Raw genomic sequence first — 27249 nt, 5'->3', positions numbered from 1 at the left:
GGAATTTGGGAATTTGGTATTTTGGGAATTGAAGAATTTGGGGATTTGTGAATTTTGGGATTTGGGAATTTAGGGATTTGAGAATTTAGGAATTTGGGAATTTGGCGATTTGGGAATTTGGGAATTTGAGAATTTGGGAATTTGTGAATTTGGGAATTTGGGAATTTGGGGATTTGGGAATTTAGGAATTTGAGGATTTAGGAATTTAGGAATTTGGAAATTTGAGAATTTGGGAATTTGGGAATTTAGAAATTTAGTAAATTGGAATTTAGGAATTTAAGAATTAAGGAATTTGAGAATTTAGGAATTTAGGAATTAAGAAATTGGGAATTTCTGAATTTGATAATTTTGGAATTTGGGAATTTAAGAATTTGGGAATTTGGGAAAATGTGAATTTGGGATTTTAAGAATTTGGGAATTTAGAAATTTGAGAATTTGTGAATTTGGGATTTAAAATTGAGAATTTGAGAATTTGGGAATTTAAGAATTTGGGAATTTAAGAATTTGGGAATTTGGGAATTTGAAAATTTGGGAATTGGGGAATTTGGAAATTTGGGAATTAGTGAATTTGTTAATTTGGGAATTTGGTAATTTAAGTATTTGGGAATTTGAGAATTTAGGAATTTGTGAATTTGGGAATCTGGGGATTTGGGAATTTGGGAATTTATAAATTTAGAAATTCAGGAATTTGGAATTTAGGAATTTGAGAATAAAGGAATTTAAAAATTTAGGAATTTAGGAATTTAGGAATTCAGGAATTCAGGAATTTAGGAATTAAGGAACTTAGGAAATAGAGAATTTGGGAATGTAAGAATTTGGGAATTTGGGAATTTTGGAATTTGATAATTAAGGAATTTGGGATTTTGGGAATTTGAGAATTTGAAAATTTGAGAATTGGGGAATTTGGGAATTTAGGAATTTAAGAATTTAGAAATTCAGGTAATTAGGAATTTAGGAATTTAGGAATTCAGGAATTGAGGAATTTAGGAATTTAAGAATTTAGGAATTCAGGAATTTAGGAATTTGGGAATTTAGGAATTAAAGAATTTGGGAATTTAAGATTTTGTGAATTTGGAATTTTGGGAATTCAAGAATTTGGGAATTTGGGAATCTGTGAATTTGGGAATTTGGGTTTTGAAATTTGAGAATGGGAAATTAGGAATTTAGGAATTTGGGAATTTGTGAATTTGTGAATTTGGGAATTCAGTAATTTAAGAATTTTTGAATTTGGGAATTTAAGAAATTGGGAATTTGGGAATTTGAGAATTTAAGAATTTGAGAATTTAGGAATTTAGAAATTTGGGAATTTGGGAATTTAGGAATTTGAGAATTTAGGAATTCGGAATTCAGGAATTTGGGAATTCGGGAATTTGGGAATTTGGGAATTTAGGAATTTGGGAATTGGGGAATTTGGGGATTTGTTAATTTTGGAATTTGGGAATTTAAGAATTTGTGAATTTGGGAATTTGTGAATTTGGAAATTTGGGAATTTGGGAATTTGGAAATCTGGGAATTTAAAAATTTGGGAATTTAAAAATTTGGGAATTTGAAAATTTGGGAATTGGGGAATTTGGGAATTAGTGAATTTGTTAATTTGGGAAGTTGGGAATTTGGGAATTTGTGAATTTGTGAATTTGGGAATTTAAGAAATTGGGAATTTGGGAATTTGAGAATTTAAGAATTTGAGAATTTAGAAATTTGGGAATTTAGGAATTTAGAAATTTAGGAATTTAGGAATTTGGGAATTTGGAAATTTGGGAATGTGGGTATTTTTAATTTTAGAATTTCAGAATTTTAGAATTTTAGAATTTTAGAGTTTTAGAATTTTAGAATTTTAGAATTTTAGAATTTTAGAATTTTAGAATTTTAGAATTTTAGAATTTTAGAATTTTAGAATTTTAGAATTTTAGAATTTTAGAATTTTAGAATTTTAGAATTTTAGAATTTTAGAATTTTAGAATTTTAGAATTTTAAAATTTTAGAATTTTAGAATTTTAGAATTTTAGAATTTTAGAATTTTAGAATTTTAGAATTTTAGAATTTTAGAATTGTAGAATTTTAGAATTTTAGAATTTTAGAATTTTAGAATTTTAGAATTTTAGAATTTTAGAATTTTAGAATTTTAGAATTTTAGAATTTTAGAATTTTAGAATTTTAGAATTTTAGAATTTTAGAATTTTAGAATTTTAGAATTTTAGAATTTTAGAATTTTAGAATTTTAGAATTTTAGAATTTTAGAATTTTAGAATTTTAGAATTTTAGAATTTTAGAATTTTAGAATTTTAGAATTTTAGAATTTTAGAATTTTAGAATTTTAGAATTTTAGAATTTTAGAATTTTAGAATTTTAGAATTTTATAATTTTAGAATTTTAGAATTTTAGAATTGTAGAATTGTAGAATTGTAGAATTGTAGAATTGTAGAATTGTAGAATTGTAGAATTGTAGAATTTTAGAATTTTAGAATTTTAGAATTTTAGAATTTTAGAATTTTAGAATTTTAGAATTTTAGAATTTTAGAATTTTAGAATTTTAGAATTTTAGAATTTTAGAATTTTAGAATTTTAGAATTTTAGAATTTTAGAATTTTAGAATTTTAGAATTTTAGAATTTTAGAATTTTAGAATTTTAGAATTTTAGAATTTTAGAATTTTGGAATTTTAGAATTTTAGAATTTTAGAATTTTAGAATTTTAGAATTTTAGAATTTCAGAATTTTAGAATTTTAGAATTTTAGAATTTTAGAATTTTAGAATTTTAGAATTTTAGAATTTTAGAATTTCAGAATTTTAGAATTTTAGAATTTTAGAATTTTAGAATTTTAGAATTTTAGAATTTTAGATTATTAGAAATTTAGATCTTAAGAATTTTAGAGTCAAAATTTTAGAATATTTTACAATTTTTTGATTTAAGAATTTTAAAATTAAAAAATATTTAAATTTTAGAATTATAAATTTTAAAGTTATATGTTAATATTACTGTAATTTTTATTTTACAGTTTTAAATTTTATAATTTTAAATTTTTAGAATTTTATAATTTAAGAATTTAAGAATTTAAGAGTTTAAGAATTTAAGAATTTAAGAATTTAAGAATTTAAGAATTTAAGAATTTAAGAATTTAAGAATTTAAGAATTTTAGAATTTTAGAATTTAAGAATTTTAGAATTTTAGAATTTTAGAATTTTAGAATTTTAGAATTTAAGAATTTTAGAATTTTAGAATTTTAGAATTTTAGAATTTCAGAATTTTAGAATTTTAGAAATTTTGGAATTTTAGATTTATAGAATTGAAGTGTTAGAGTATTTAAGAATCTTTCAATTTTGTAATTTTAGAATTTTAAAATTAAGCATTTTTATTTGATGTTTATGTAAAAATTTAAAAAAATAGAATTGTAATATTTTTTTAACTTTGAATTTTAGATGCTTAGAAAATAGAATTTAATTTTAGAATTATTGAAATGTATTATTTTATAATTTTTATTACATTGTGCAATTTTAAATTGTTGAATTATGAATGACAGAAATTTAAATTAAAAAATACGGAATTTAAGAATTTTTCAAATTGCTATTTTTTCTATATTAGAACTATGACTATGATTTTTTTTCAACTCTGAATTTAAGATTTTTTGAATTATTTTTAACAGAATTTTAAAATGTTAAAATTGTTTAATTTTAGAATTGTTAATTTTTAAGAATTTGAACTTGAGAATTTAAGTATTATAGAATCTCCAATTTTGAATTTCGAAATTTTAAATCAAACTTTGAATTTTTAATTATAGAACATTAGAATTTTTTGATGATTAGTAATATTTTGCAATTTTTAATTTGTTGAATTATGAATGACAAAATTTTAAAATTGCGGAATTTAAGAATGTTTTGAATTGCTAACTTTTTCTATTTTTGAATTTTGACTATCATTTTTGAATTTAAGACTTTTTGAATTATGTATTACAGAATTTTAAAATGTTAAAATTGTACAATTTTAGAATTGATGATTTTTATGAATTTGTATTTGAGAATTTAAGTATTATAGAATCTTGAATTTTGAATTTCGAAATTTAAAATTAAACTTTGAATTTTTATTCATAGAACATTAGAGTTTTAGAACTTTGGGTGTTTTTTGGGAATCAGGGATTTGTGAAGTATGAGAACTTAGGAATACTGGAGTATTATGAGTGTGTGTGAGGATAAGTAAGGAATTGGGTTGATTTGTGTTTTGCTTGGTTAAGTGTGAGAGTGTGTGTTAGTGTTAACGTTCTGCTCAACTTGACCGCGATCAACTCCAAAATGCCTACGTAGCTCGAGTTGTACAGCTTCATGACGTGGGACGACTACCCTCGTGATAAAGTCGGCTGGCGGGTCGGCGTAGTTCGATGGTGCACGATCTGGTGGAAGAGGGCAGCGTCGCGGTCTATTGAGGGAAAAGGTCGATTAGATTGTGAGATTTTGGGAGGTTTTTATATCTTAAACTTACCACACTTCTTGGAGACTTGTGCTTCTGCTCCGCGGCCAATTTCACCACGAAACTCAACATTGCCAGCTCCTGCACTGACATCGCCTTCCTTGGGCCGTTTTCCGGCCTGCTGCGACCGGCGCTACGCTTGTCAGTCCTCGCCGTGGCCTCCTTTGCGATCATCGCGATTGTCGCGGGGTCCTCCGGGACCACCGGCGCGATGCGGATCCGGCCCGTTCGGTATCCGGTCCGAGTCAGTCTTCCGGTCCGGTGGTACGCCTGTCGGTCCTTGCCGTGGCCTCCCTTGCGGTCATCGCGATTACTGCGGGGTCCTCCGGGACCACCGTAACACGGGCGCGGTGCGGGTCCGGCCCGTTCCGTCTCCGGTCCGAGTCAGCATCGACGGATCAATCTCCGGGAGTAGGTGCAGGTACGAGAGCAAATACCAGAAGTAGGGACGCCAGGAAACTGCTTTTTGACAAAGTTCTACGAATTAGCGACTGCATCGTCTTGATGACGTGCCTGTTCGGAATCTGCTCCAGCTCTGAGTGTTTCTGGGCGTAGAAATCCTTCCTCGTAGATGGCGATGCGATGAGCTTTGGGCACACATATCTTGGCATCAGAAATGTGTTACAACAATCCGATTGCCGGAAAGTGAAAACAATCTTGAATCCGCCTTCCTGGATTGGATTCAAACGGTTCTAACTCTTCCTTCGCCTTGCCACAACCAATTCTAAAACTTCTCCTCCTCCTTTTTGGCCACAAAACAAAAAAAAACTAAACATAAACAAACCGTCGCACTCGTCCGTGTGGTTGCGGTTTTGGTTGCGTTTGACAGTTGTTACGCTTCAGAAAATTTGAGAAAAGCGGGGGGCGTTTTCGAAACAAAATGTTTTCGAATGCGATGAAAATGTTGTCGTTTTTGAAAACATTGCAAACGAAATCGAAAACAAGCGATGTTTTCGATTTCAACGCAATTCGGTTTCGGTATTGCGGACCGGATTTCTATCCGTGTATGTGTACGCTTAATTCTAGCCGCAACTTTTGCATCTTATCATTACCCATTTTTATTTGAAATATATTGAGAAAGATTGTAAAAATTAATGCTTCGATTAGTCACTTCTATATCATGTAGATGTAAAGAGAGAGGTAAAAACAAACGAAAACAATGCTGCACACGCTTCCATCTCTTGTCCCAATATATTTAAACACTAAAGGCTGTTTGTTTGAGTGTTTGGTTTTCAACCAAGCGCTTTATCACATATTTGGCCAATGATTTCTCGTTTCTTTTTGTGTATGTCTGTGTCGTTATTAGAAAAATAAATAACATTTTGTCCGTTGTAATCTAAAGCTTAACATTAATTTTCCATACGTGTATTTTGTCTCTTGCATATTTATTATAGTATATTGCTTTAGGATTTTCATCATTTATATATGTATTAGTAAGTAGCTATTTGAATGCAAATTCACGCGACTCTCTTTCCATCTCCATTTGCATCGTTCGTAATAATGTGAAACAAAACCAAGCTTCAGTGGAATGCATCTGTAACTTTAAGGTTAAAAGGAAAGTAACAAAACATGCTTACGTGATAACAAACAAAGATAATAAATATCCAAGAGTGAAACAAGTCAATCCTTAAATTACACTTACACTTCTAGTACAATTAGAGCGTGGGAAATGGTAGTGGTGAGAGGCAGGCAGGAGTAATTCCTCTCTCGCTCTCCCAACCTTTGTTTTGTTTTTGTTACAGTTTGATATGTATTTGAACTGAAAAATTTTAGCGTGTGGAAGTGTAAACGTGTTCAGGGCTGGTACACTAAAGAGGGTACACTTTGTAGCGTTATTTGGCTTCGCGCAAAACCGCTCTCTCTCTCTCTAAATCCCAGTTTAAAGATTTGGCTAACTGGATTTGCGCTTGGAACTCAAGTTCCTCTCTCACGCGCGAAAAATAAATCACAACCACAAATCGTATTCCCGCGTCGATTCACGCAGAAAATGATGCACATTCGCTTGATTTTAGGTTTTGGTTTGCTGGTCTTTCCACCTCTATTTAGGAAAGACCAATAAGTTGTTGTTTTTTCTCTCTTTTGATTGGCCCCTTACTTTGTGAGATCGCTGTTATTGATTCCCTGTGCTTTCATATCAAATATTCATCAAGTTTCTTGTTTTGTTTTGAGTTTTTTTATGCGAGTAAATGCGATGGTGCCAGGTATTTAAATAATACAAAAAAGAAAACATAACAAATCTATCATTGCAATTATCGGTGTTCCTTCATGAGTGTGTACGTGTTGCGTTCGTTTGTATTAAAGCAAACTCGACTGTACGCGCTACATCCCCGCACAATCGAGCGGAATTCATTTTAGTAAAGTGAAACTTTAAATACGCGCATATAAAACATAAAAAAAATCTAACAAAAATAAGGTCAGGTAATAAAGTCTTAACCGCTACATCACTGCTAAACATTACACAATACTACCCCTAAAAAACTTTGTTTTCGTGTGTTTCCAATAGCAAAACATAAAATTGTACAAAATATCATTTCTTTCGCATCGCTGTTGTACAAACACTATTCCTGATATTGTACACGTTTGAGTTAAGACCTGTGTGTGGGTGTATTTGTGTTTGTTTGTTGTTGCTTTTTGAATTGTTTCCGCTGCTGCTGCTCCAGCGCAACGCCATGCTCTTACACTAAAAACTTGTTAAATCAGCGCTCATAGTACGGTTTTAATTTCACGATGATGATATTCACGATTTTTTGTTTTGTTTGACTCACTTGGTGGTCGCTGCTCCAAACTTGCCGGTGGTCGTCACTCAGTTCAGCTCACCGCCGAGCAGATTCTCCGGCAGGAACGAGTTCAGGTTGGATGGCGTGCCGCGCTCGGTCGGCCCGTCCAGCGGGGTCCACAGGTTGGCGCCAGCGCCGGATGAGGGCCAGCCGGAGCCCCAGGTGTCCGCTGGAAGTGTTGAGATATTTTTTTTGAAATTACAACAACAAAATTTGCTGATTTAAAAAACAAGATTTTTGTTGGATCGACACTAAATGTCAAAGCAAGTTTTTTATAACAACGATAGACTTTAGTTAATTTGAGAAGTGATTTGTTTTTCATTTTTCCGACTCCAACCTCAAACGTCAAACCATACTGTTGAGTCATGATCGTGAGTTATTCCAAGAGTAGCACCTACACATAAAATGAGTAAATAAGTTCAGAGTGTAAGCGGAGAGATCTGTCAGACGGGTCAGACGGACCGGAGCGAGAGAGTAAATGTCAAACGGCAGTTGAGATTGGATTGTAGCATGGAGTGGACGTGTTGACCGGAGTGAAGATTCTAAACATACAAGTTCGTTGCCGGATCCCTTCCGGAAAAGATCCGGCAGCAAATTTGTACTGATTTGACGTTTGCTGAGAGTGCCGAAAAGTTTGATTTTGACACTGCTTGCAAAAAAAACAATATTCAAATAACTCATCCCAAGTCTTACCTGCCGAGCGAATGTTCGCCTGCTGAGATCCACTCGAACGCCACGGTTGTGCGTTGTTATTGTTGTTGTTCCCCAGTCCGGCCGAGCCAACGTTGATGTTGCCGTTGTTATTGTTGTTGATGTTGTTATTGTTCGCCCCTCCCGGGATGCCCAAGTGCTGCAAAATGGTCTGCACCTCGCTGGCCAGTGGCGATTCGGCACAGATGGTCGTGTTGCCCAGCACGCAGTTGTTCAGGGCCTGTTGGGCTTTGTTAGCCTCCTCGCGGGACAGGTACTTGCACAAGGCGATACCGTGGTTCAAGTACAGGTGGAAGTTCTGGACCGGACCGTGCTGCATGCACAGCGTGCGTAAGGTCGAACCGTCGATCTGAAAGAGAAATCGAATTGAAGATCGCTGTTCCTTCTCCACCAAAATCCCTAATTCCCACCTGTGCAGTCAAGTTCTTCAGCAGAACCCACGTGGAGTACCATGCCGGTCCTCCGGCCCAGTTGCCACCGGTCGGACCCGGACGTTGGTTCCATCCGTTTGATCCAAAACCGCCGCCGCCGCCGGGATTCTTTCCGGCGGACAAACCCGGTGGTGGACCACGTGGAGCCTTACCAGCTGCACCTGCTCCACCGCCGCCGCCACCACCCAAGCCGGATCCCCACAGGTCAGAGGTGCCACTGTCGGACCAGGTATTCTTGTTCTCCGCCAGCTTGGAAATGGAACTGGTGAAGTTGTTGTTCGGATTGAAACTCCAGGTCGACGACGACAGACTGATCGAGTCCGTCGGCGAGGGTTTGCTGCTTCCTGCAAACAGATCCGAATCCTTGGCGATCGAGATGGAAGCGATCGGACTGCGGGCAATGCTTCCGGGTGTAATGGTCGGATCTTCCTCGATCTTCATTTGATTTCCCTGCAAAATTAAAGAAGTTTTTGATCGACCTTCGGCTTGTATTACTGGTGAAAAGCCTACCTTCCACGGCTTTCCTGGTTCAAATTCAGGAACCAAATCGGTGAAGCTGTCCTGGTTGGATGGCCAATCCTTACTGCCAACATCCGCTGAGGAATCTGGCCAACCATCGCCAATGCTACCACGGCCCGTGGACCAAGTACTATAAAACAACACAAATGAGAATTCAAACCACCTTGCAATCAATCAAAACTTACTTATCCCCTTGCAATCCACCCAATCCGGGCATGCCCGAACCTGGCGCAGCCAGCGATGACTTGGCAGTGGTTCCCGGAGCGCGCGAGAAATCCGTCAAATCGTGCGAACTGTCCTTGTCCATCGCCGGCAACTTCCACTGATTCAGCCGAGACTGCTGGCTCGTGGGACCAGATCCCCCACCCGAATTGCCAGCCCCTCCACCACCGGGGCCATGATGATACGGTCCACTCGGATCCTTACCGCCCAGACCCATCTCCGAGAGACTGTTCTGGAGCGTGGTCAAATCGTTCTGCTCTCGGTGGAAGTTACCACCGAGGTGACCGCCGACGTTCGAGGAACCTCCCGACTGCTGTTGCTGCTGCTGCTGTTGTTGCTGCTTCACGTAGATGGCCTGCTGGGTGGCGATCTGGTTCTGCAACCCAGCAATCTGCTGCTTGATCTTGGGAATCATCGACATCTGGGCGTTGCCACCGGCACCTCCGCGCTGCAGGCTGTTTTGAGTGACTTGAAGTTGCTGCATGAAAAGGGTTGTATGTTTTAGTATGAGTTCCTCGTGCTTGTCCGTAAATCTACCAACCTTAATATTATTCAACAACTGGTTCAGCAGGAACAACGTTTGCGGTGCCAGCGGTTGGTTCAGAATCTGGTGGTTCAGGTAACCCGCCTGAACCGCCATCTGGATCTGCTGCACCAGCATGCGCAACTGCTGTGTGGACGGTTGAGCGGAGGAGTTTTGCCCTCCGAGACCTCCACCAGATCCGGCACCGCCAGCTCCGCCCATTCCGTTCGGTCCTCCCTGGTTGAACGGACCACCCGGCCCGGATGGTGGCGCCTGGTTCAGGTAGCTTTGCAGGTTCGCCTTGCTCAGGCTGTTCAGACCAGCCAGGTTCGGATTACCGCCACCGCCGCCACCACCTCCCATGCCGCCGGGCATGTTGTTGTTGTTGGGTCCGTTCGGATTCTTTGATTAGGATAAATTAGGTGTTAATAAATTAAACGTAGATGCAAAAGCTTAAACTCACCTGAGGGAACGGTAGCGACGGTCCGTTTCCACCACCTGGGAAACGTCCTCCGGAGAACGGTGGCTCGAAACCACCACCCGGGTGATCATCGTGGCGTCTCCAGTCGGCCATGTTGTTTCCATTGTTACGCTGGGTCTGCAGCATTTCCATCGCCTCCTCCAAACTCATGTTCGCCGTACGTAAAGCCTGTTCAATGTCCTCCTTCTTGAAGCCCATTTCGTACAGGATACGGAACTGCTTGCTACTACGAATGATGTCCTGCGGGTTGTGCTTGTTCGGTGGTTTACCTACGCCAGCGCCCCATTCTCCTCCGATCAGGTCCGAAGTCTCGGGCCAAACGTTGCCACCACCGACCATAGGTTTCTTGTTGTTGTTCCAAGTCGCCGGATTTCCTTCGTTCCAAGTGGAGCCACCGCCGACGCCACCCTGCGGTCCGGGGCCCTTTTCTTCCCAGTTTCCGACGTTGCCGTCGTCTCCCCACGAGCCATTACGGATCGAGCCCGGTCCACCGTGTCCCCACATGTTGTCGGACTTCATTTGATTTCCTGGTCCTCCCAATCTTGGACCTCCAAGGCCACCCGGTCCAATGGGACCGGAGTTTCCTCCGAGTGGGTTTCTACCGTTGCGAACCATCGCATCCGGACCGTTGGGTCGGTTCATATTGGCCGGGGCTCCCCACAAGGAGCTGCCTTCGTCCATGTTGGAAATGTTCCGACGGTTTGCCGGTGGCGATGCTTCGTCCCATCCGGGTTGTGGCTTAGTAGGTGGAATGTTCTGTGGTCCGCCGGCTCCAACGGGCCACTGATTTCCGGTAGCGTTCAGCAGTGGGGCTTGCGGCGGCATCTTGTTGAGTGGAGTGTTTGGCATCGGGTGCTGTTCCCACATACCGGACGAGTTTCCGTTCAAGCGACCGGAGATTCCACGTGGATCTCCACGGAATTCGCGGTTTGGTTCGATGCTGCCCGGTGGACGCATGCTGCGCATGTCTACGTTGCCCATGTCCAACGGAGGAGCAGGGATGTGAGGTGGTGGAGGTGGAGCTACGGCTCCACGGTTTTCCCAGTTGTTTCCACCGGCACCGGCCACTCCGACATTTCCCGTCCATTCCGGTTCCTTTTTGGGTGGAGCGTTAGCCACATTTGGAGGCCACATGGCGCCGCCACTGTTCTGGTTCCAGTTGGGTTGTCCTGCAACCGGAGGGTTTCCGTTGCCACCACCACCTCCTCCCGGGGGCAAAGTGGCAGCTCCGGCACCTCCGCCGGCACCACCAGCCCAAACGCTGTTATTTTCCGGATTGTTGTCATCGTCTACGCCCCAGGTGCCGCCGTGGTTACCTTGCGGGCACCACGGAACCTTCTGTGTTGGTTGTTGCGATGGTTGACCACCGTTGCGCAGGTTCGTTTCCCACAGTTCCGTTCCGTTGTTGATGATCTGTTTGATCGCATCTTTGGCCGGTTCCGGTGAAGCTGGCACATCCCACTGGGTGTCCTGGTTGACGTGCTGACATCCCCAGCCGTCAACGGCGAACAGTGCTTCACGCATCGAGTTGAGATGTTCCAGCTTGGCGGAAGATGTCTGGGTCGGTACACCGGGTTGTGGGTTGACGCCTGGGGCTGGTTGAGGTGGTGGTTGTTGTTGGTTGACCGAGGGTGATTGGTTTGAGTTGTTTCCCGGGTTGCCTCCGGGTGGTCCCGGTTGATTTGGCTGCATTGGTGGCTGTTGTTGGGGTGGTGGCTGGAGTGGCGGTTTGACCACCTGGTTCCAGCTGTTGGAGCCACTATTGTTCGGACCAACCAGTGGTCCTCCGTTGCCACCTTGCGGTGGTTGCATCGGTTTTCCCAGGTCTGGCCGTTGGTTCGTGTTTGGTCCGGCGTTTCCCCAGCCTCCCTGCTGCTGTGGAGCACCCCAGGAAGCTGTTCCAGCAGTTGCCGGTGGTGAACCCCATGCACTGGTTCCATTGTTCAGTGAACTTTCGCCACCGCCACGGAGACGCAGACAGCGGGACAGATCCATCCCGGTGGCCTCCATGGCACGCTGACGCTCAGTTAGTCTCAAAAGCTCCTCGAATGATGTGTAACTTCCGTTTGATGTGACTGGCTTCGTCGCGGTTTCGTCTGCTGACTCGTAGTACGGTTTGGCCTTATCAACTACAATTTGGTCATTTGTGGTGTGCTGTTGCTGGAGTGGCAGCAAATCCATCTTCACTACACTTACGCTACGATTAACGTTAAATTTAATCAGGTAATCAATAAAATCACATATCATATTCACAGTGTAATCATTATTATTATTCACTTTCTTCACGTTATGGCTGTTGTTGTTGTTGTTAGCTTGCTCGTCCTTGCAAGCGACAATCGTCTAACGCGACTCACGATCTGTGGCGATCGCGTTTGTTATTGCACCCATGATAATGTTCTGGAGACCGTTCCTTAAAACCGGTTCATGCTTCTCACCCTCACTCACTCGCGTACTCACTAAAGTTTTTTTTGTTTTTCGTAAAAGCGTATTCAGACTTGTTTGTGTCGGATATTTTGAGTAACGTTGAATATCTTGTGTTCTTGCAGTATTCACTGGTCTCTTCCTACCCCTTTTTCCACTTACGATGGTTGGTTGGCAGTTTGGCCAGATCTTTGCAGCAGATGCACCCGTTTGTTCTTTTTTGTTTGTGTTGGTTTGATGCTAGATACTTTTGTTATTTGGAATGCTCGATACTAGGAACAGTTCAGCTTCTTCACGTTGCAGCACGCTTAGTATTTCACTAGAGTTTTTTTTTCTGATTAATCTATTCACTTGTTGTAAAATTGTCTCTCTCTCTGAACAGTCTTTTCCGATAGATGCGGCTGCGAAGCAGGTGAGAACCCCTCTTCGTTCACGCCACACGGTAATCTACTGGTTAAGTCTCTTCGAGTTTGTTCTAACCACTTTTTACTAAAGCTTTAATTTTTTGTTTGTTGTCTTATTCGTCTCCGTCTTCTTCTTTCTCTTCGTGGAACACAGTTATGATTTTTTTTAATTGTTCTGATATCGTCAGAGTCACTGTTTTTGATGTTGTTGTTAAAATTATTGTTATCATTAGCGTGTTGCTTGTTACTTCACTTTTCGTTCGTAGGTCGATTCAGCTTCTTGAGATTACACTTAAACCACAGATAAAAGCAGACAGAACGTTGATAACACTCACTTACTGTACTGTTTTTGCTGTTTGCCGTCACAGCGGCGGTCACAGCGAGTTGAGTTTCAGTTAATGTGTAGGCTCGTTTTCAAATTACGCACGACAGATTACGTGTGAATTTTGCTTTGAATTGATTTTTTTCTTACTCACAGATACTTTGTTTAGTGATTTTCTTTACTTGCTAACAAGAAATGACTGTTTAAAATGTTTGCTGGTTTGCCGCTAGGGCAAGTTAAGATTCTGGGTATATGTGCACTTTTAGTTGTTCTTCTTTTTCTTCAATGTAAACTTTCACGTGGGATAGATCATATTATCATTTGCTTATAGGATAAAATTTTGTGTTGTTGCTTTGTTTCTCACAAAAATTTGCGCTCGTATTTGAATTTAAATATTTCAGTAGATATTATTGCATTCCATGTCCGTCGAAAATTGTGATTGTAGTTTTGCTCGTTCTAACAGTGCAGTGTTCGATTCTAGCAGCTTCTTTTTTTTTTGTTCAGTCACACACGTGGAAGAGGACTTGTTTTGCTGGCACAATTTATGTTTAGTGGTTTTGGTGCGCTATCTCGCACGATAAAGTCTTTGAGCACTGCTCCTCCAATTGGTTTCCCCTTCTCACACACTCGCCCAACACTGTCACTACAGATTCGCACTTGCGGTCTTCCTTGCCGGTTCTAATGTTCATCTGGGTTTGGCGAAACTTTTCCCAATCCTTCACTTTGTGTTTTTCATTGGCCAGGGGGAATCAGCACCTTTAGCCTGTGAAGGTTCAGAGAAGAAAAAAAAAGCCACATTAGTTCCTCAAGTCAGAAATCCCGTTCGAATCGAGATTACCTTCAAGGACGGACTCGGAATCCCCCGGAAGGATACGCTCGTTACGCCGAAATGAATCGATTAATAATATCACAGATAAAACAGATGATAACAAACGACGGCAAACTGGTGCTGCTTCCGTGACACGATAGCTTTCAGTAGCGTCGCGTGGGAACGTTGAGGCTTTTCTCTGGGTAGGAAAATGCAACCTGCAGTGATGAGAGGGAGGAGATAAAGTATAGATAATGGGGTTAGTACTGTTGAGGCTGTTCAGGGGTTCCAATTTTATTGGAAGTTTTAATTTACGGCAAGATATTGTCTTTTTCTATCCAAATTGTTGTGTTTACGGATTCGAAACTGAAATAGTATTATAGTGAAAATTATTTAACTTTGTTTAAAATCATCTCTATGTAGACAATACTTCAGTGGATGAACAAGAAATTATATCGATAGTTCGAAAAGTAATATAATGTTCGTATGAAAGTCTTGGTGCACCAGACTCAAGTTGATGTGAACCGTTTAATACTTTTTCCAATTTAGGTGATTGAATGTTATTCTTCATTGTTTCGTCATTCTCAATTCATGGACTAATTTGTTATCCTTTTTATGTATTTGAGCTTTAATTCTGTCTAGATCAGAAGACATGGCAATCAGGCACTATCAGGCACTACGTGGCAGAATAGTATCTTCGGATTTTGCTTTAAAACTGGTTTTGCCAATCCTAACGCAATCTATTTAATGAAAAAGTAGTAGAATCACACAGATTATCTTCAAAATACACTAAAATATTCACTATTCACCATACTTATTATGATATTAAAAAAGTCTTAACTACCATTAACATTTTGGCACAATAAAGTACCGTTATCAGGGGTGACATTGGGTCTGAGGGGTGAGATTGGGTCTTATAATTTGCTTCTGATTTCAATTGATTATTTTTTAGCAATTAAAAATCAAAATGGAGATTGGGGGGAGGTGTCCACGTGCTTCCATCCCGCCAGTCCATATGTATAGCCTTAGTGTTGTGTTTGCTGTATTTGATATTTTGTGAACCACACCGTATGCTGTACTCGACAGATATGGACTGGTTCCCGGCCGGGCTGATGGGTCTCGCAGCTGGCTAGTTGAACGTACCTGTTAGAACATCAAATCATGATGTTTTATCCTTTTGTTTCCTTAGTAACAGTAGCATAGTTAGTTCAGCAAGGGAAGCAATAGTTTGATCCGTTCAGCTGTTCAAGCAATTGCTTTCGATTCAAACTAGCATAGCATAGCATAGCATTGGTGTCTACCCGTAGTTGCTACTCTGTTATTGACCAGGACCTCCAAGAATTGCTCCGTGGACCACAGATGAAGAGTAGGAACCAATCATCACCACTTCGCAACTTTCAAATGTCCCTATCATGCTAGCCAATCACAGCGCCGGCCACGACCAGTGGTAAGACACGGGGGAAGTGGATAGGAATTTTAGTCCGATACTTGAGTGATGAAGACCGCTAAATCAGCTGCGTCTTCGACAAAGTATCACGTGAGGTTTGAGGGTGTTAGTAAGATGGGTGTGAAGCCAGGATTCACTGTGGTAAGTGATGCGGCCGGTCAAATCTATTTATAGTCCTTAATTCTTCGTATGTTCTTGGATTCATTTTTGGAAGCTTTCCAATTCGGTTCACCAAGCTTTTTTTGTGGTGAATTCTGGTCGTGTTGAAAGTTCAATATTCGCCTAACAATTATGCAACCAGTGTCCTTGAATTCAACTTGCATTCAATATTGCATTTTCCTGTTCTTAGGTTCACACAGATTCCAATCAAGTTTCTTGGATTCTTATAGCATTCTTAATCCTTCTAGACAACTAAGCCTCGATGGTCTGGTGGTTAGCATTTTTGTCTGCTGACCCAAAGGACGGGGGATCGAACCCCGCCGCGAGCTAATGAATTTTTCGTTCATATTTAAGTGTTCAGAATTAATCCTTCTTTCCATAATTTCTCGATAGGGGTAGATGGGAATCGAACCCAGAACCTTCCGCTTACAAAGCGAACAGCGTAACCATTCAGCCACGCCTACCCCTGCAATTGCTTTCGATTCAAACTTGTGCTGAACCTTCTTGGACTACCTAGACTACTGTTCAAAGGAAACAAACACGAGGGTACAAAGGGATAAGCTCCCCCCGGATGGGGCTAAATTGTGGAACGCTCCCAGTGAGTTTTACTGAGCTGCTTTGGACATTTTAGGTAATAGTTGTACAAAAAAATAGTTAAAGCTCGGTATTAATTCACTGGGAGGTCGTGTAAAAATGTCCGTGCTTGTGAAGTTCTGTTTCTGTGTCACTGTTGTGTTAGTTTGTAACATGTTCGACATGAATCTTCTAACCAGCAATGATTAGTTATGCGGAATTCTTCAAGTACGAGAGCACGACGAAAATTAGACGACCCGAAGAAATAGTGAAAGTGACAGTGAAAGCAAATAAATAAAGTGTCAATAAATAATCATAAAGTGAAAATATTATTATAAATATATTTAATATTATATTACACTTTATATCTGTGTAAAACTCACTATCAGAATCTAATGTTTTCTTGTGTTCTCTTTTGTTCTTCTCGTTTCAAACCGAATGAGCGAGCATCTGACTTGCTACACAGCTGCAGGACAAATTGACACCAGCTGTGATCAATACCACACCGACTGACGAGGATTGCTACCAAGCTTGGTGTCCACGGCTACACCGAGAGACCTCCAAGGTCGCAGGGAAGTATTAATTAGTATCGCCTATTTATTTTTGACCCTTTTGTTAATACAAATTTCTTTGCAGATACCACTTTAAAAGTATGCCTCGCGGCCTGCTTTGATCTTTGCTTATTCTATCCGCTTTCTACCCCCAATGTGTCCTGCACTGGGGGTGCCTGGGGTAACTTCGAGTTGACCTGGGCCGCCCGAGGAATTATGTCGTAGGTGGCTCGTGTACTGGTTCACTCACCTTTTCGCGGCAAGGGTTTCCGTAGGTCTACACTCGAACATGCAACATGGGCCAGCATGAATCTTCAGCTGAAGCCGGACGAATGTATTCCGAAATTACAGAATTACAGAATTAAAAATCAAAATGGAGATTAAATATGACTTAAAAAAATCAAAACGTATAGGAATGTTCAATAATTGATGAACTATAGCGCAGAGCCGTACGCAGTGATAAATTGTAATTTTCCTTTTTTTTTTTTGGGCTGAGAACGTCGCCCAGATACCGAATGCTGCTCTTAGGGCAGAACAAAAAATGCCGAGGGAACCATGCATCATATTTTTTTAAATAAAAAAAAAATAAAGGTTAGTTTAATTTGTGTCCAGAGCTTATTATTCATGCTCCTTAATTGTTACTTGAAAATTCACAAATACTGAAAAACTTTTTTTATTATTACTCTTGATTTTTACATCGATTAACCCCTTGGCCATTTTGGTTTGTTTATGTTTTTGTCGTTTATCTGCTTTTTAAGTGGGCTACACTGCCCCTGATCGCATAAATGTCCCATATGCATTTTCATCGATTTCGAGTTATTGATGCAGTTTGGTTCAAAATTGTGTGCTTTTTCAAACGAGCCTATAACATCCAGTACTTTGCTCTAGAAATCAGGAGGAAATCCACTTTTTTTCGCGAAAACTTAACACGTAGCCTTATGTATGGGACAAACTTCAAATGCGTTTTTCTCAGCTTGCTGTTTTTGCATATGGGACATTTATGCGAACATGAGCAGTACAGCCCAGTTAAACAATGCCCAGTTACCGAACAATTTTGTATAGTAAAAGATATTGATTTTAAATTTTAAATTTGTGCTTCATAAAATATCAATTGTCATCCATTTGAAATTGCATTTACGATTTCATTTTATAGCTTAGTTCAGAAATTTTAAATTTTTGCTTATTATTATTAGTAAACACGTATCTTTCAAGATATTAAAAAATATTTAGTAGAATCTAAAAAAAATATTTTGGGGTGAACAAAACTTTTTCTAACTCTTGTTTATGCATATGAATAATTAAAAAAATAACAAAAAAAAGCTTGATTAAAAAAAAGTCATTTTCAATGAAAAGAACAGAAAATTTCCCAAACATTTTAAACCTTGAAAATCGGACCAACAGTTTCCGAGATTTCGCAATTTGAAAATTACAGGTTTATTAGGTGGCACTTATAAAACATTTCATCGATTCGAATTTATTGTGAGGCTGTATCTCAGAAACTACATAATTGCTTGAATTTTTTGAGTTCCAGAGAGAAAATTGTAGGAAATTTTCTTAGCTTTTTTTCAGTGGTGCTTTCTTTCAAGAAGTAATTTTAATATGCAAAAAAACGAAAAGAAATCGATAATTTATACCTTAAGTTTATAAAAACAAAAATTTAAAGTACTTTTCAATTGCAAATTCGATTTTGCTAAAAAAATGATTTTAAATATTTTTTTGGCCAGGTTTTCTATAGCAACATACACCAAATTATAATTAAAAAAAGGTATTTTGAGAATTATATTTTTAGTTATAAAAATTTAAATAAAAAAACGTGATTTTTCGTGTGCCTATTTTTCCGAAAAGTTCTAATCTCAAACAACAACTTTACCGAAGACACCGAATAGATCAGAAAATCCCTTCTCAAGATACAGAATTTCATACATTTACGCCAAATCGATTAGAACCAGAACCCTTTTCAAGAGAAAGATTTTTGAATATTTTAAACCCTTTTTGTATGGCAACTGCCAAAATTGTATGAAGACTGTATGAACGAACTCATGCTGCAATATGTTTTCTTTGGTCATTGAAAAGTACACACAAAGTTTCTTGCAAATCAAAAAAATCCTATAAATTGGCTCATTCTTATGAGAACCCAGTCGGCCTGGGTTAGATCCCAGACGGTCCCGGTGGCATTTTTCGAGACGAGATTTGTCTGATCACGCCTTCCGTCGGAAGGGAAGTAAATGTCGGCCCCGGACTAACCTAAAAAGGTTAGGTCGTTAGCTCAGTCCAGGTGTAGGAGTCGTCTCCCTGGGTCCTGTCTCGGTGGAGTCGCTGGTAGGCAGTTGGACTAACAATCCAACGGTCGTCAGTTCGAATCCCGGGGTGGATGGAAGCTTAGGTGTAAAAAGAGGTTTGCAATTGCCACAACAATCAAGCCTTCGAACACCTAGTTTCGAGTAGAAATCTCGCAATCGAGAACGCCAAGGCAATGCTGTAGAGCGAATAATTTGATTTTGATTTGATTTGATTCTTATGAGAACTGTTCAATACACGTATGCTCATATGGGACGGGAAAAAAAAACGGAATCGACGTAACACCTTATAATGTGGCCCTCTTAAACCTTGCAGTTTCGTCAACGGATCCACAGGCGTGTATCGTTCTTTTTGCGACAAGACTCCGCCTCCCGGGTCTCCTAAGTGTCAAGGTATGGCACGGGGAGAGGGCACCGAATACCTATATTAACACTTAGAATTTTTGCGTCTGCCTCGGGATTCGAACCGGCGACTCTGGATTGTGAGTCCAGTGCGCGGTCCGATTGATCCACACAGGCCGACATGCTCATATGGGACGATTTGGCTAAATCATCTTAACATTTTATTTCTTAAGAAGAAGTATATTGGTCCGGGTAACTCAGTTGAACCTTTCCACAGTCAAATGAATGTTGAAAAGTACTTTTCAGTACTGTTTTTTCTTTCAATGAAAAGTAGGTCGTTTTGTCATTCAAGAACTACAAGAAAAGTAAAAAGTTTAACAACGGAATTGCAAAAAATACTACTTTATCTCACTAAATTAACAGTTTGTTTTGGGATTTATTCATTAAACAGTTACCATTTTGAGATTTTTTGTTTTTTTTGTTTTGTTTTTTTTTTATATCCATTAATGATAGAAATACGATCCGGTATTTCTATTAAAGCTGAAACAACTTCGCCATTTTTCGCCAACATAGCTGCACATCAAGCAAGCAAGCTGGCGAACAACCCAAATACGTCATTGCTGGCATGGTTGGCCACAAGCACTAGCACACACGCGAATGGCCACGGCGCAAAAGGAACCGAAAAGAGTCCAACGCGCACAGAAAAAAGCCACTATTCAAATAGTTCGCAGGCCAGGAGTCTAAAAGCTTACTGTGCTGATTGAAAGTTTGAAGAAGTTTAGAAAAAAAATCCGGTTGAAAATTTGATGTTTCTTAGTTTGAACCAACAGCAAAACAAAATTAAAACTTGATAAAATTAAGAATTGAATTATTATTTAAATCTCTCACTTTTTCGCCGGCACTGTAAGGCAAAAAAAGAGCTTTTTGCTGCTGCGTGAACTCCGGCGCGAGGAAATGCGCGAAAAATAAAAACAAACGGTTCAATAAACTGTTACGTAAGGTAAGGTGTGCGCAAAAAAAAGTGGTGCTTTGACCAACATGAAACACGACGAACAACCACCCTCCTCTGGGGGGCGGGTGGTGATGGGTGGGTTGGGGGTGGTAAATAACGTTAGACGCGCGCAAGCTGCTAAGCCAACACTGCTGGCACAGAGGGCTGAACTCTCGGCTGGTGTTCTGAATTGGATGGTGGATGTGTACGGTGGAGTAGTGCTGGATGGGTTGTTTGATACCATTATTTTTTAGAGTGATGGTGATTTTTTAATTCGCGATGCTGGCTGGCTGTGACTTTGCTGTTGTACTCTTTTGGTAAGACCCGTTAGGTCGAAACCGAAACAGTCGGCGAATGTTTAACCAGAGAGATGACAGGGGTTCTTTGCAAAATCTGAAATGTAGTATTAGGAAAACATGTCTCATGCACTTGAATAAATAAAATGCTCTATTAGGCCGATACAAATATTTTTCAAAGTTTTTGTCCCTCGGCTCTATCCGGGGTCAAGGGGTAGGGGTCAAAAAAAAAATAAAAATAATATAAAGATTGAAATAACAAGCCATAGTTTCAACATTTGCAAGGAAAAAGTGTTTTAAAATGCATTTTACACTAGTTCAGTTGTTTTTCAATCATTAGTTTTAAAAAAATGTAAGATTTGACGAAAACAAAAAATTTAGCGAAAAAAAACTTTTTGCGATTCTAAACATCGAAAATTTTCAAAAAATCAAGGGATGTTTAAATCAACCCAAACATGCTAAAAATGATTCTAAATGCAGGGGAATGCATTCTGAAAAAAATTCAGCTGATTGCTTTTAAATTTCCATTAAAATTTAGAAGTTTTTTGAAAAAAAAATGTTTTGCCCCCTGATTTTTCAGCCCAACTTTGAGGAGGGGGGGGGGGGGGTAGGACAAAAACTTCAAATAAAATTTGTACCAGCCTCACTAGAGTGCACAGGGTGGGGCAAAATGGGGCAGTTGCCCCACTATCCTTAGAAGTTTGTTCTAAAATTGCTAAGGGGGTGTCCATAAACGACGAAATTTTCAAAACGCTCATATTGTTGCCCCACCTTCCTTGAGGATCTGGGCACGCTAGTGGCCTTGGGCAAAGTTGTAGGTATTAATGAGGACTATTCAGAAAAAATTGGTACTCGGACAAAAATCTTACCGATTTTTTAAATAACTTTTTATTCACAAAAAACTTAATTTCCCAAAATTGGTATTTTTTTTATGTCGGGATTTTTTTTATATATTTTAGGGGTCAAATCTGCAACTTTTGAGCCATAGAGAAGTTAGCTCAAAAATTTTGACGCCGAATTTTCATTTAAATAATGTCCTTTGAAAAAAAAATCGAAATTTCATCGTTTTTTAGCCTCATTTTTTCATGTGAATTTGAATTTGCAATTGAAAAGTACTTAACACATTTTTTGATAAAGTGCCTCGTTTTCAGGATATACCCACCGAAGGTTTAATTTCAGTGAAATATTTTCAATTTTTCGGTTTTTAAAAATAGTAACCATGATGCGTGACCATTTCTGAAAAAAATATTTTTTTGAAAAGTTCCAAGAATTTGCTATAAAATTGTCCAAGAGACATTGAAGATTGGACCTCTGATTGCTGAGATACAGCGGCTTAAAGAAAAAGAATTAGGAAAATTTAAGTTTTCTTAGTCTAACCCAAACAACCCTCCATTTTCTAACGCGATGCCTCAGCAACTAATGGTCCAATTTTCCGATCTTTTTGAAAATAATATTTTCATTTTTTTTGTAGCAAGGCTAACATTTTTAAAGGACAAACATTCAATATTACGCCCTTTTTAAGTTTTATTTCACTCTTAACAGATTTCGTGAATCGTTCATATATTTTTCACTAAAATGATTAAAATTATGAAAAAAAATCTTATTGATGATTTAAATAACATAAACAGTATAACTTAAAAACAGTACACTCCCTCTCAGTTGTTGTCTCAAAACAAAAACAATTCGATAGTAATCACATATTTCGTATTTTTATTAATTTATAAAACCTATTAATGACCACAATTTCGAACTTTTCAAAAGATACAAAATTATATAAATCCTTTCTCAAGAAGAATATTTTTTAAAGATGTTCAAAGCTCCAACATTAACTTGCGGAATTTTATAGAAGAACCAATGCAAGATTCCATAAAGCCTATTTGGTTTTAAAAAATTTCACTCCAATAAAAAAAATGTCTTTAAAAATCAAATTACGAAGAATACACCCAAAACTGGGCAGCGCGCGTCCGAGAGAATAATGGCATCATGCCGAGAGAATATTGGTCCATTTACGGACACAGGGAACCCAGCTCGAGATGGGCAAGAGTATTGTTTCCTCGAGGTTCATTTACAAAAAATCTCGTTATCTCGCTCAGCGAAATGAAGTCGATAATGTAGTCGATGTCGTTGAAGGTAAAAAGGAAAACGTGGTGTAAAAATGACAACGTCATCCCACTACTAACACATTGGTGTTGATGGTGTTAGCACTGTTCTTTCGATTTTGGCACGGGCGCCTCAATTAATTTTTAGAGAACGAATCTCTCGACTCTGAATTGTGGGTGTAGAGAATTGCTAATAAGAATATTTCTTGATACTGTTGACTCATCATATGCGTTTCTTAATTGCATCATGTTATGAAATGTTATTAAATTCTTGATGTGAATCACATATTTTTAGCAACGCTAGTTAATTCAAGTATAAACCACGAAAAGGAAGTGGTATTTGAGAGTAATAATGTCTCTATTGGATACACAATTTACTTAGTTAGGTGAGAAAGAAATCTATTCTCATCACCGTGTGGATTAATGTGAAGCTTTCCATCATTCCCAAGCTGGGTTTTGCGTGCTAATAAATCAGATTTCGTACAGGCAGTAAAGTGCACCATGTAAAAGTAGCACAGTGCAAAAAAAATAAACAAACACGAATAAGCAAAGGCAGTTGTGTATATATTGGGACTAGGTTTAGTTTGATACACAACATAACAACCTGGATTAGAGTTAACTACAATTAAAAAAATAGAAGAAAACTATGTAAACAGCTGTAACTGAATAAGAAAATGAGTATGGAATAATATAGTTCAAGATTTAGTCAAATGACAATTCGTGTTAACGTGAATAAAAATAATAGCAGCTAGTACGAACATTTTCAGCGTGTCATAAAAGCAAAAGTGAAATACCACTCTACAGTGATGAACATGCTAGCGAGCTAGTGATAGACTCGTAGTTTTGGAGGTTAGCCGCAGATTTAAACCATTATAAACTGCGCAGTTTCGCTAAAATACACGCACCGGGCTGTCGATTTCTCCAAACACGAAAAAACTATCTGCGCACGAATGATCGACGACTATAATAGTTGATATTTGTTTGCAAATGGAAAATCGCTATGAAAATGAATTATCATGCATGTGTTGTACCTACATTTCTTGTACGATACATCGTGTGTAGGGCAGCCGATAGCGAACATAAAACTTGATCGCAAAAAAAAAAAAAATCTGGCATGTAAACTCTAAATTGCATGCACTTAATGCACATACGTGAACGCGCGCGAGCGCACTTTTAAATCACATCTATGACGTGTAAACTAAGTCGCACACACACACACACATACACACGAATCAGTAAAAACGCAACCCTGTAAGCAACAAAATGAATATTTTTAAGTTCGTCTATCGTCTTAATTCCATGATATTCTACTATAACGTTCGTAAGTTTTGATACGGTTTCCAAAACACCAACTTTTACTGTTTATTTGAATGATTTTTCACCAGCTTATCAATTTATATGTCTTGACAAGCGATATCTTGAATTATGTTTTTCGAAAAATTATTGAAGTTTATTATATTAATCACAAATAAAGTATTTTTTATCAAAAAATGCTTTCCTTTCACCTCAACATTAATATTTAAGTATCTAACACAGAAATGTAAAGTTTAATCACAATCTGCTTAGGTATACTCACGCAGAAGCAAAACAAATAAACATTGCTTCATGCAATCTCGTGCAACGCGAATTCTTGGCTGTGTACGTATAGAAAAAAATATCTGCGCTTGCACATCAGTAATACAAATACACCTAGACCAACGCAGCTAGTCACTCGTACTAGTTGTCTGTTTACAAAAAAAAAACCTACATTTTAGAGAAATATCTAAACTGGTTTGCGGGGGTTGAGGGAGGGGAAACCTGTAAATGGTCGCATTTTTTTCGCCGAGCCAAGCAAATTGGAGCACGGTACAGCACACGGAGCGGAGTTTAGTTCATTCATTAGGGCTCATTGTGAAATTTGATTCAAAACGACCTCGCCGTTTAGCCGAGGGAAGCGGGTTGAGTTCGAGCACGAACGAAGAGCTGGAAGCTGGAAACAGCTGATTTAAGGTTGAATGGCGGAACCGGAAATGCGGGATAAACAGTCGGATGTGTGATGTCACGCCATTTGATAATGAGGTTTGAATCAGAACATGGATGACTTGTGAGATGCACATAATTACTCGCGTGAAATTTTACTAACATGAGAAAATATTTTATTGGTTTTGGCACATCATGTTTGGCTAAAAGCAACCTTTTCCAATATTCTAGAAAATTGTTGTGAGTGAACTCAACTCTAGAATGCAAAAAAAAAAAAATTGGAACAGATAAGTTGTCACCATGACCATTAAACATCACCAGAATGCTGCTCACTAATCGGGCTTATCAAAAAATCATACCTTTTCTTGTTTTAGGTTTTGTTTTATAAATAATAAATTGTTAGTTTCTGGATTTTAGTTTTATTCTGATAAGACCCAATTAATTAACCTCCGCTATTGGCCTTTTTTCCATTTGCTGATTTTAGTATTTTTCATGTAGGTTATTGGTAAAATATTGGGTTTTTGTAGAAATTCTTCAGTTTATGCTATAAATTCGTTCGCTTTTAGAATTCAAATTTCCATAAAATAACAGTCTTGGCCAAAAAAATCTTTTGATATTTTTCATTGATTTTCGTTAGAGCAGACACAGAGCAATAAAATATACGTTTTCCAATTTTTTCGCTTTTGCTATTTTGAAAATTTCAAATCCTTATTCCGCTTTTTTGTCAGTACACAATAGAAAATAGCATTCATTTCATCACATCCAACATTTAGAGATTATTTCAAGTATTTTAGCTATTAAAAGTTGAGTAAATAAAGCACGCTCTTTTGAAAAGCATTCCTCAATTTACGCCCCACGAAATTCACCACTCAAATAGTATCGCCCGTCAATTTACGGCACAAAAAAGGATGTGAAAAAAGTTGGCCTTTTTTGCATTGGGTATGCTTTTCAAGTATTTGAGGAAAAAGTGCTTAAAAATCTAATATTTTTATTTTTGTTAATTAATTCCCGGATTTTCTATTTATTTACATCTGTGGTTTTGCCCTATTGAAAAGATAATACGGAATTATAGTACACAAATTAAATACATCATGTCGAGACAGTGAATCCGGAGCAGATCAAAAGATGATGTTTTAGCATCATACAGATATGTTTTTCGTTGTGAAATTGTGGTCAGAGACATCCCAAGTAGCATTTTAGGTTCTATCTAAGCTGTCACAACCGCTATAAAACCATCAGCCAAAACCAACATTAAAACCACTGAGTCGTTACAAACTCCCCAGAACCTCGATAAACCCCACTTAAAACCCAAAAGGACCTCTGCAAAAGGTTGTTACGGCCTATTTATAAAACCTACATAGGAGATCAAGGCTTTACAACTGAATCCTATCAACCTCCTCGAAGCCTTAATAAAACCTTTGTTAAAACCTTGTTAGGAGTTAGAGAAAAATTATATTTCTTACGTCTTCATGCGTCTTATGACAAACAGATTTTATCCTGTCAAAAACTAAGTCTTCGTCTTGCCAAATGATATAATGAAGTTGGTTGTCAAAAATGGCGACAATGATATGATAGATATTGGAGGTAATTAAAATAATTTCAAAGCTTATTCCTCGCAATTGGTGGCTCAAACCCAGCTGCGGTTGAAATTTTATCGATAAATGTGGGGGAGATAGAGCCAAAAAAAGGCAACTCGCTTTATCAAAAATATTTCTTCTGCAATTACAGTTTTTAATGATTTTTTTTCTTCGCATTTTTTTTTGCGAAAATGTCTAAATTATTTTTGAACTTCTGTGGCTGTTATGATGTCAGAAATCCATCATAATTGTGTGTTTTCATCAAATTTATGCTTCTTCATTTTTTTTCTGCCAAGATGGCGGTCAATCATATTCAATCAGACCACGCGTTTAGCGCCATATTTAAGCATTACTATTTGGCTGCGTTAAATGCTCTTTTTGTAGCTTATGGTTTAAAAGGAGGTTTTTACATGCCTAATGGCCCTTGACAGCTATAAAACCCTTGGTTTTAACGAAGCATGCGATAAAAACCGTTTGGCATGGCATTGCCATCTGGTTTTCAAGCCTCTTTTAAAACTTTCATAAAACCTTATTGAAAGCCAGTCGGCTTTTATTTTCAACAAGTTTTATGTCCGAGGCATAAACCTTGTTAGAACCTAATAATTAGCTCTTGCTTGTTGGTTGCGTTGAAAGCTCAAATAAAACTAATAAGCAATCAAGATGCTAAAATAAAACCTTAATAAAACTAGGTGGTGGCTGGTTGGTTTAAAACATTTTTGGGTTCCAAAGCATACATTTACATAATTGTTTCATTTCATTTATTTCGTTACTTGTGTGCGGTTACTATCCTAAGCAGAGATGTGGACTACCTTTCAACTTCAACAGCTGATTAACACTTGTAGCCCCAACGGGGTCAAAAAAGTTGGAAATGCAATTTCAAC

General features: G+C 38.3%; 1 protein-coding gene across 3 annotated transcripts; it reads right to left on the bottom strand.

Moving 5' to 3' along the window:
- Nucleotides 1–6494: 6494 nt before the first annotated feature.
- LOC120429031 (protein Gawky-like) lies at nt 6495–14030 on the bottom strand. Of its 3 annotated transcripts, none has more exons than XM_039594168.2 (7): nt 10105–14030; nt 9660–10043; nt 9082–9596; nt 8888–9026; nt 8357–8827; nt 7929–8295; nt 6495–7404 (listed from the first exon to the last, which is right to left on the bottom strand). In XM_039594168.2, the coding sequence occupies exons 1-7, from the start codon at nt 12367–12369 to the stop codon at nt 7262–7264; spliced, it is 4284 nt and encodes a 1427-aa protein (XP_039450102.1). In that variant the 5' UTR covers nt 12370–14030; the 3' UTR covers nt 6495–7261. The 3 variants fall into 3 exon arrangements, with proteins under 3 accessions (XP_039450102.1, XP_039450103.1, XP_039450101.1); XM_039594169.2 differs by having other exon boundaries at nt 8357–9026; nt 10105–12319; nt 12706–14030; XM_039594167.2 differs by having other exon boundaries at nt 8357–9026.
- Between the last annotated feature and the right edge of the window lie 13219 nt (nt 14031–27249).

The sequence above is a fragment of the Culex pipiens genome, chromosome 2 (genome assembly GCF_016801865.2).
Source record: "Culex pipiens pallens isolate TS chromosome 2, TS_CPP_V2, whole genome shotgun sequence".
NCBI classification, from domain to species: Eukaryota; Metazoa; Arthropoda; class Insecta; order Diptera; family Culicidae; genus Culex; species Culex pipiens.
The sequence above is the reverse complement of the archived record's forward strand: the minus strand, read 5'-3'. Positions and strand labels throughout refer to the sequence as shown.

Coding starts and splice junctions, on each gene's coding strand:
- LOC120429031 (XM_039594167.2), bottom strand. CDS start 12,369: ATGATATGTGATTTTATTGATTACCTGATTAAATTTAACGTTAATCGT. Junction 10,044..10,104: donor CGTCGCTACCGTTCCCTCAG/GTGAGTTTAAGC, acceptor TCCTAATCAAAG/AATCCGAACGGACCCAACAA. Junction 8,296..8,356: donor TGAAGAACTTGACTGCACAG/GTGGGAATTAGG, acceptor TTTCTCTTTCAG/ATCGACGGTTCGACCTTACG.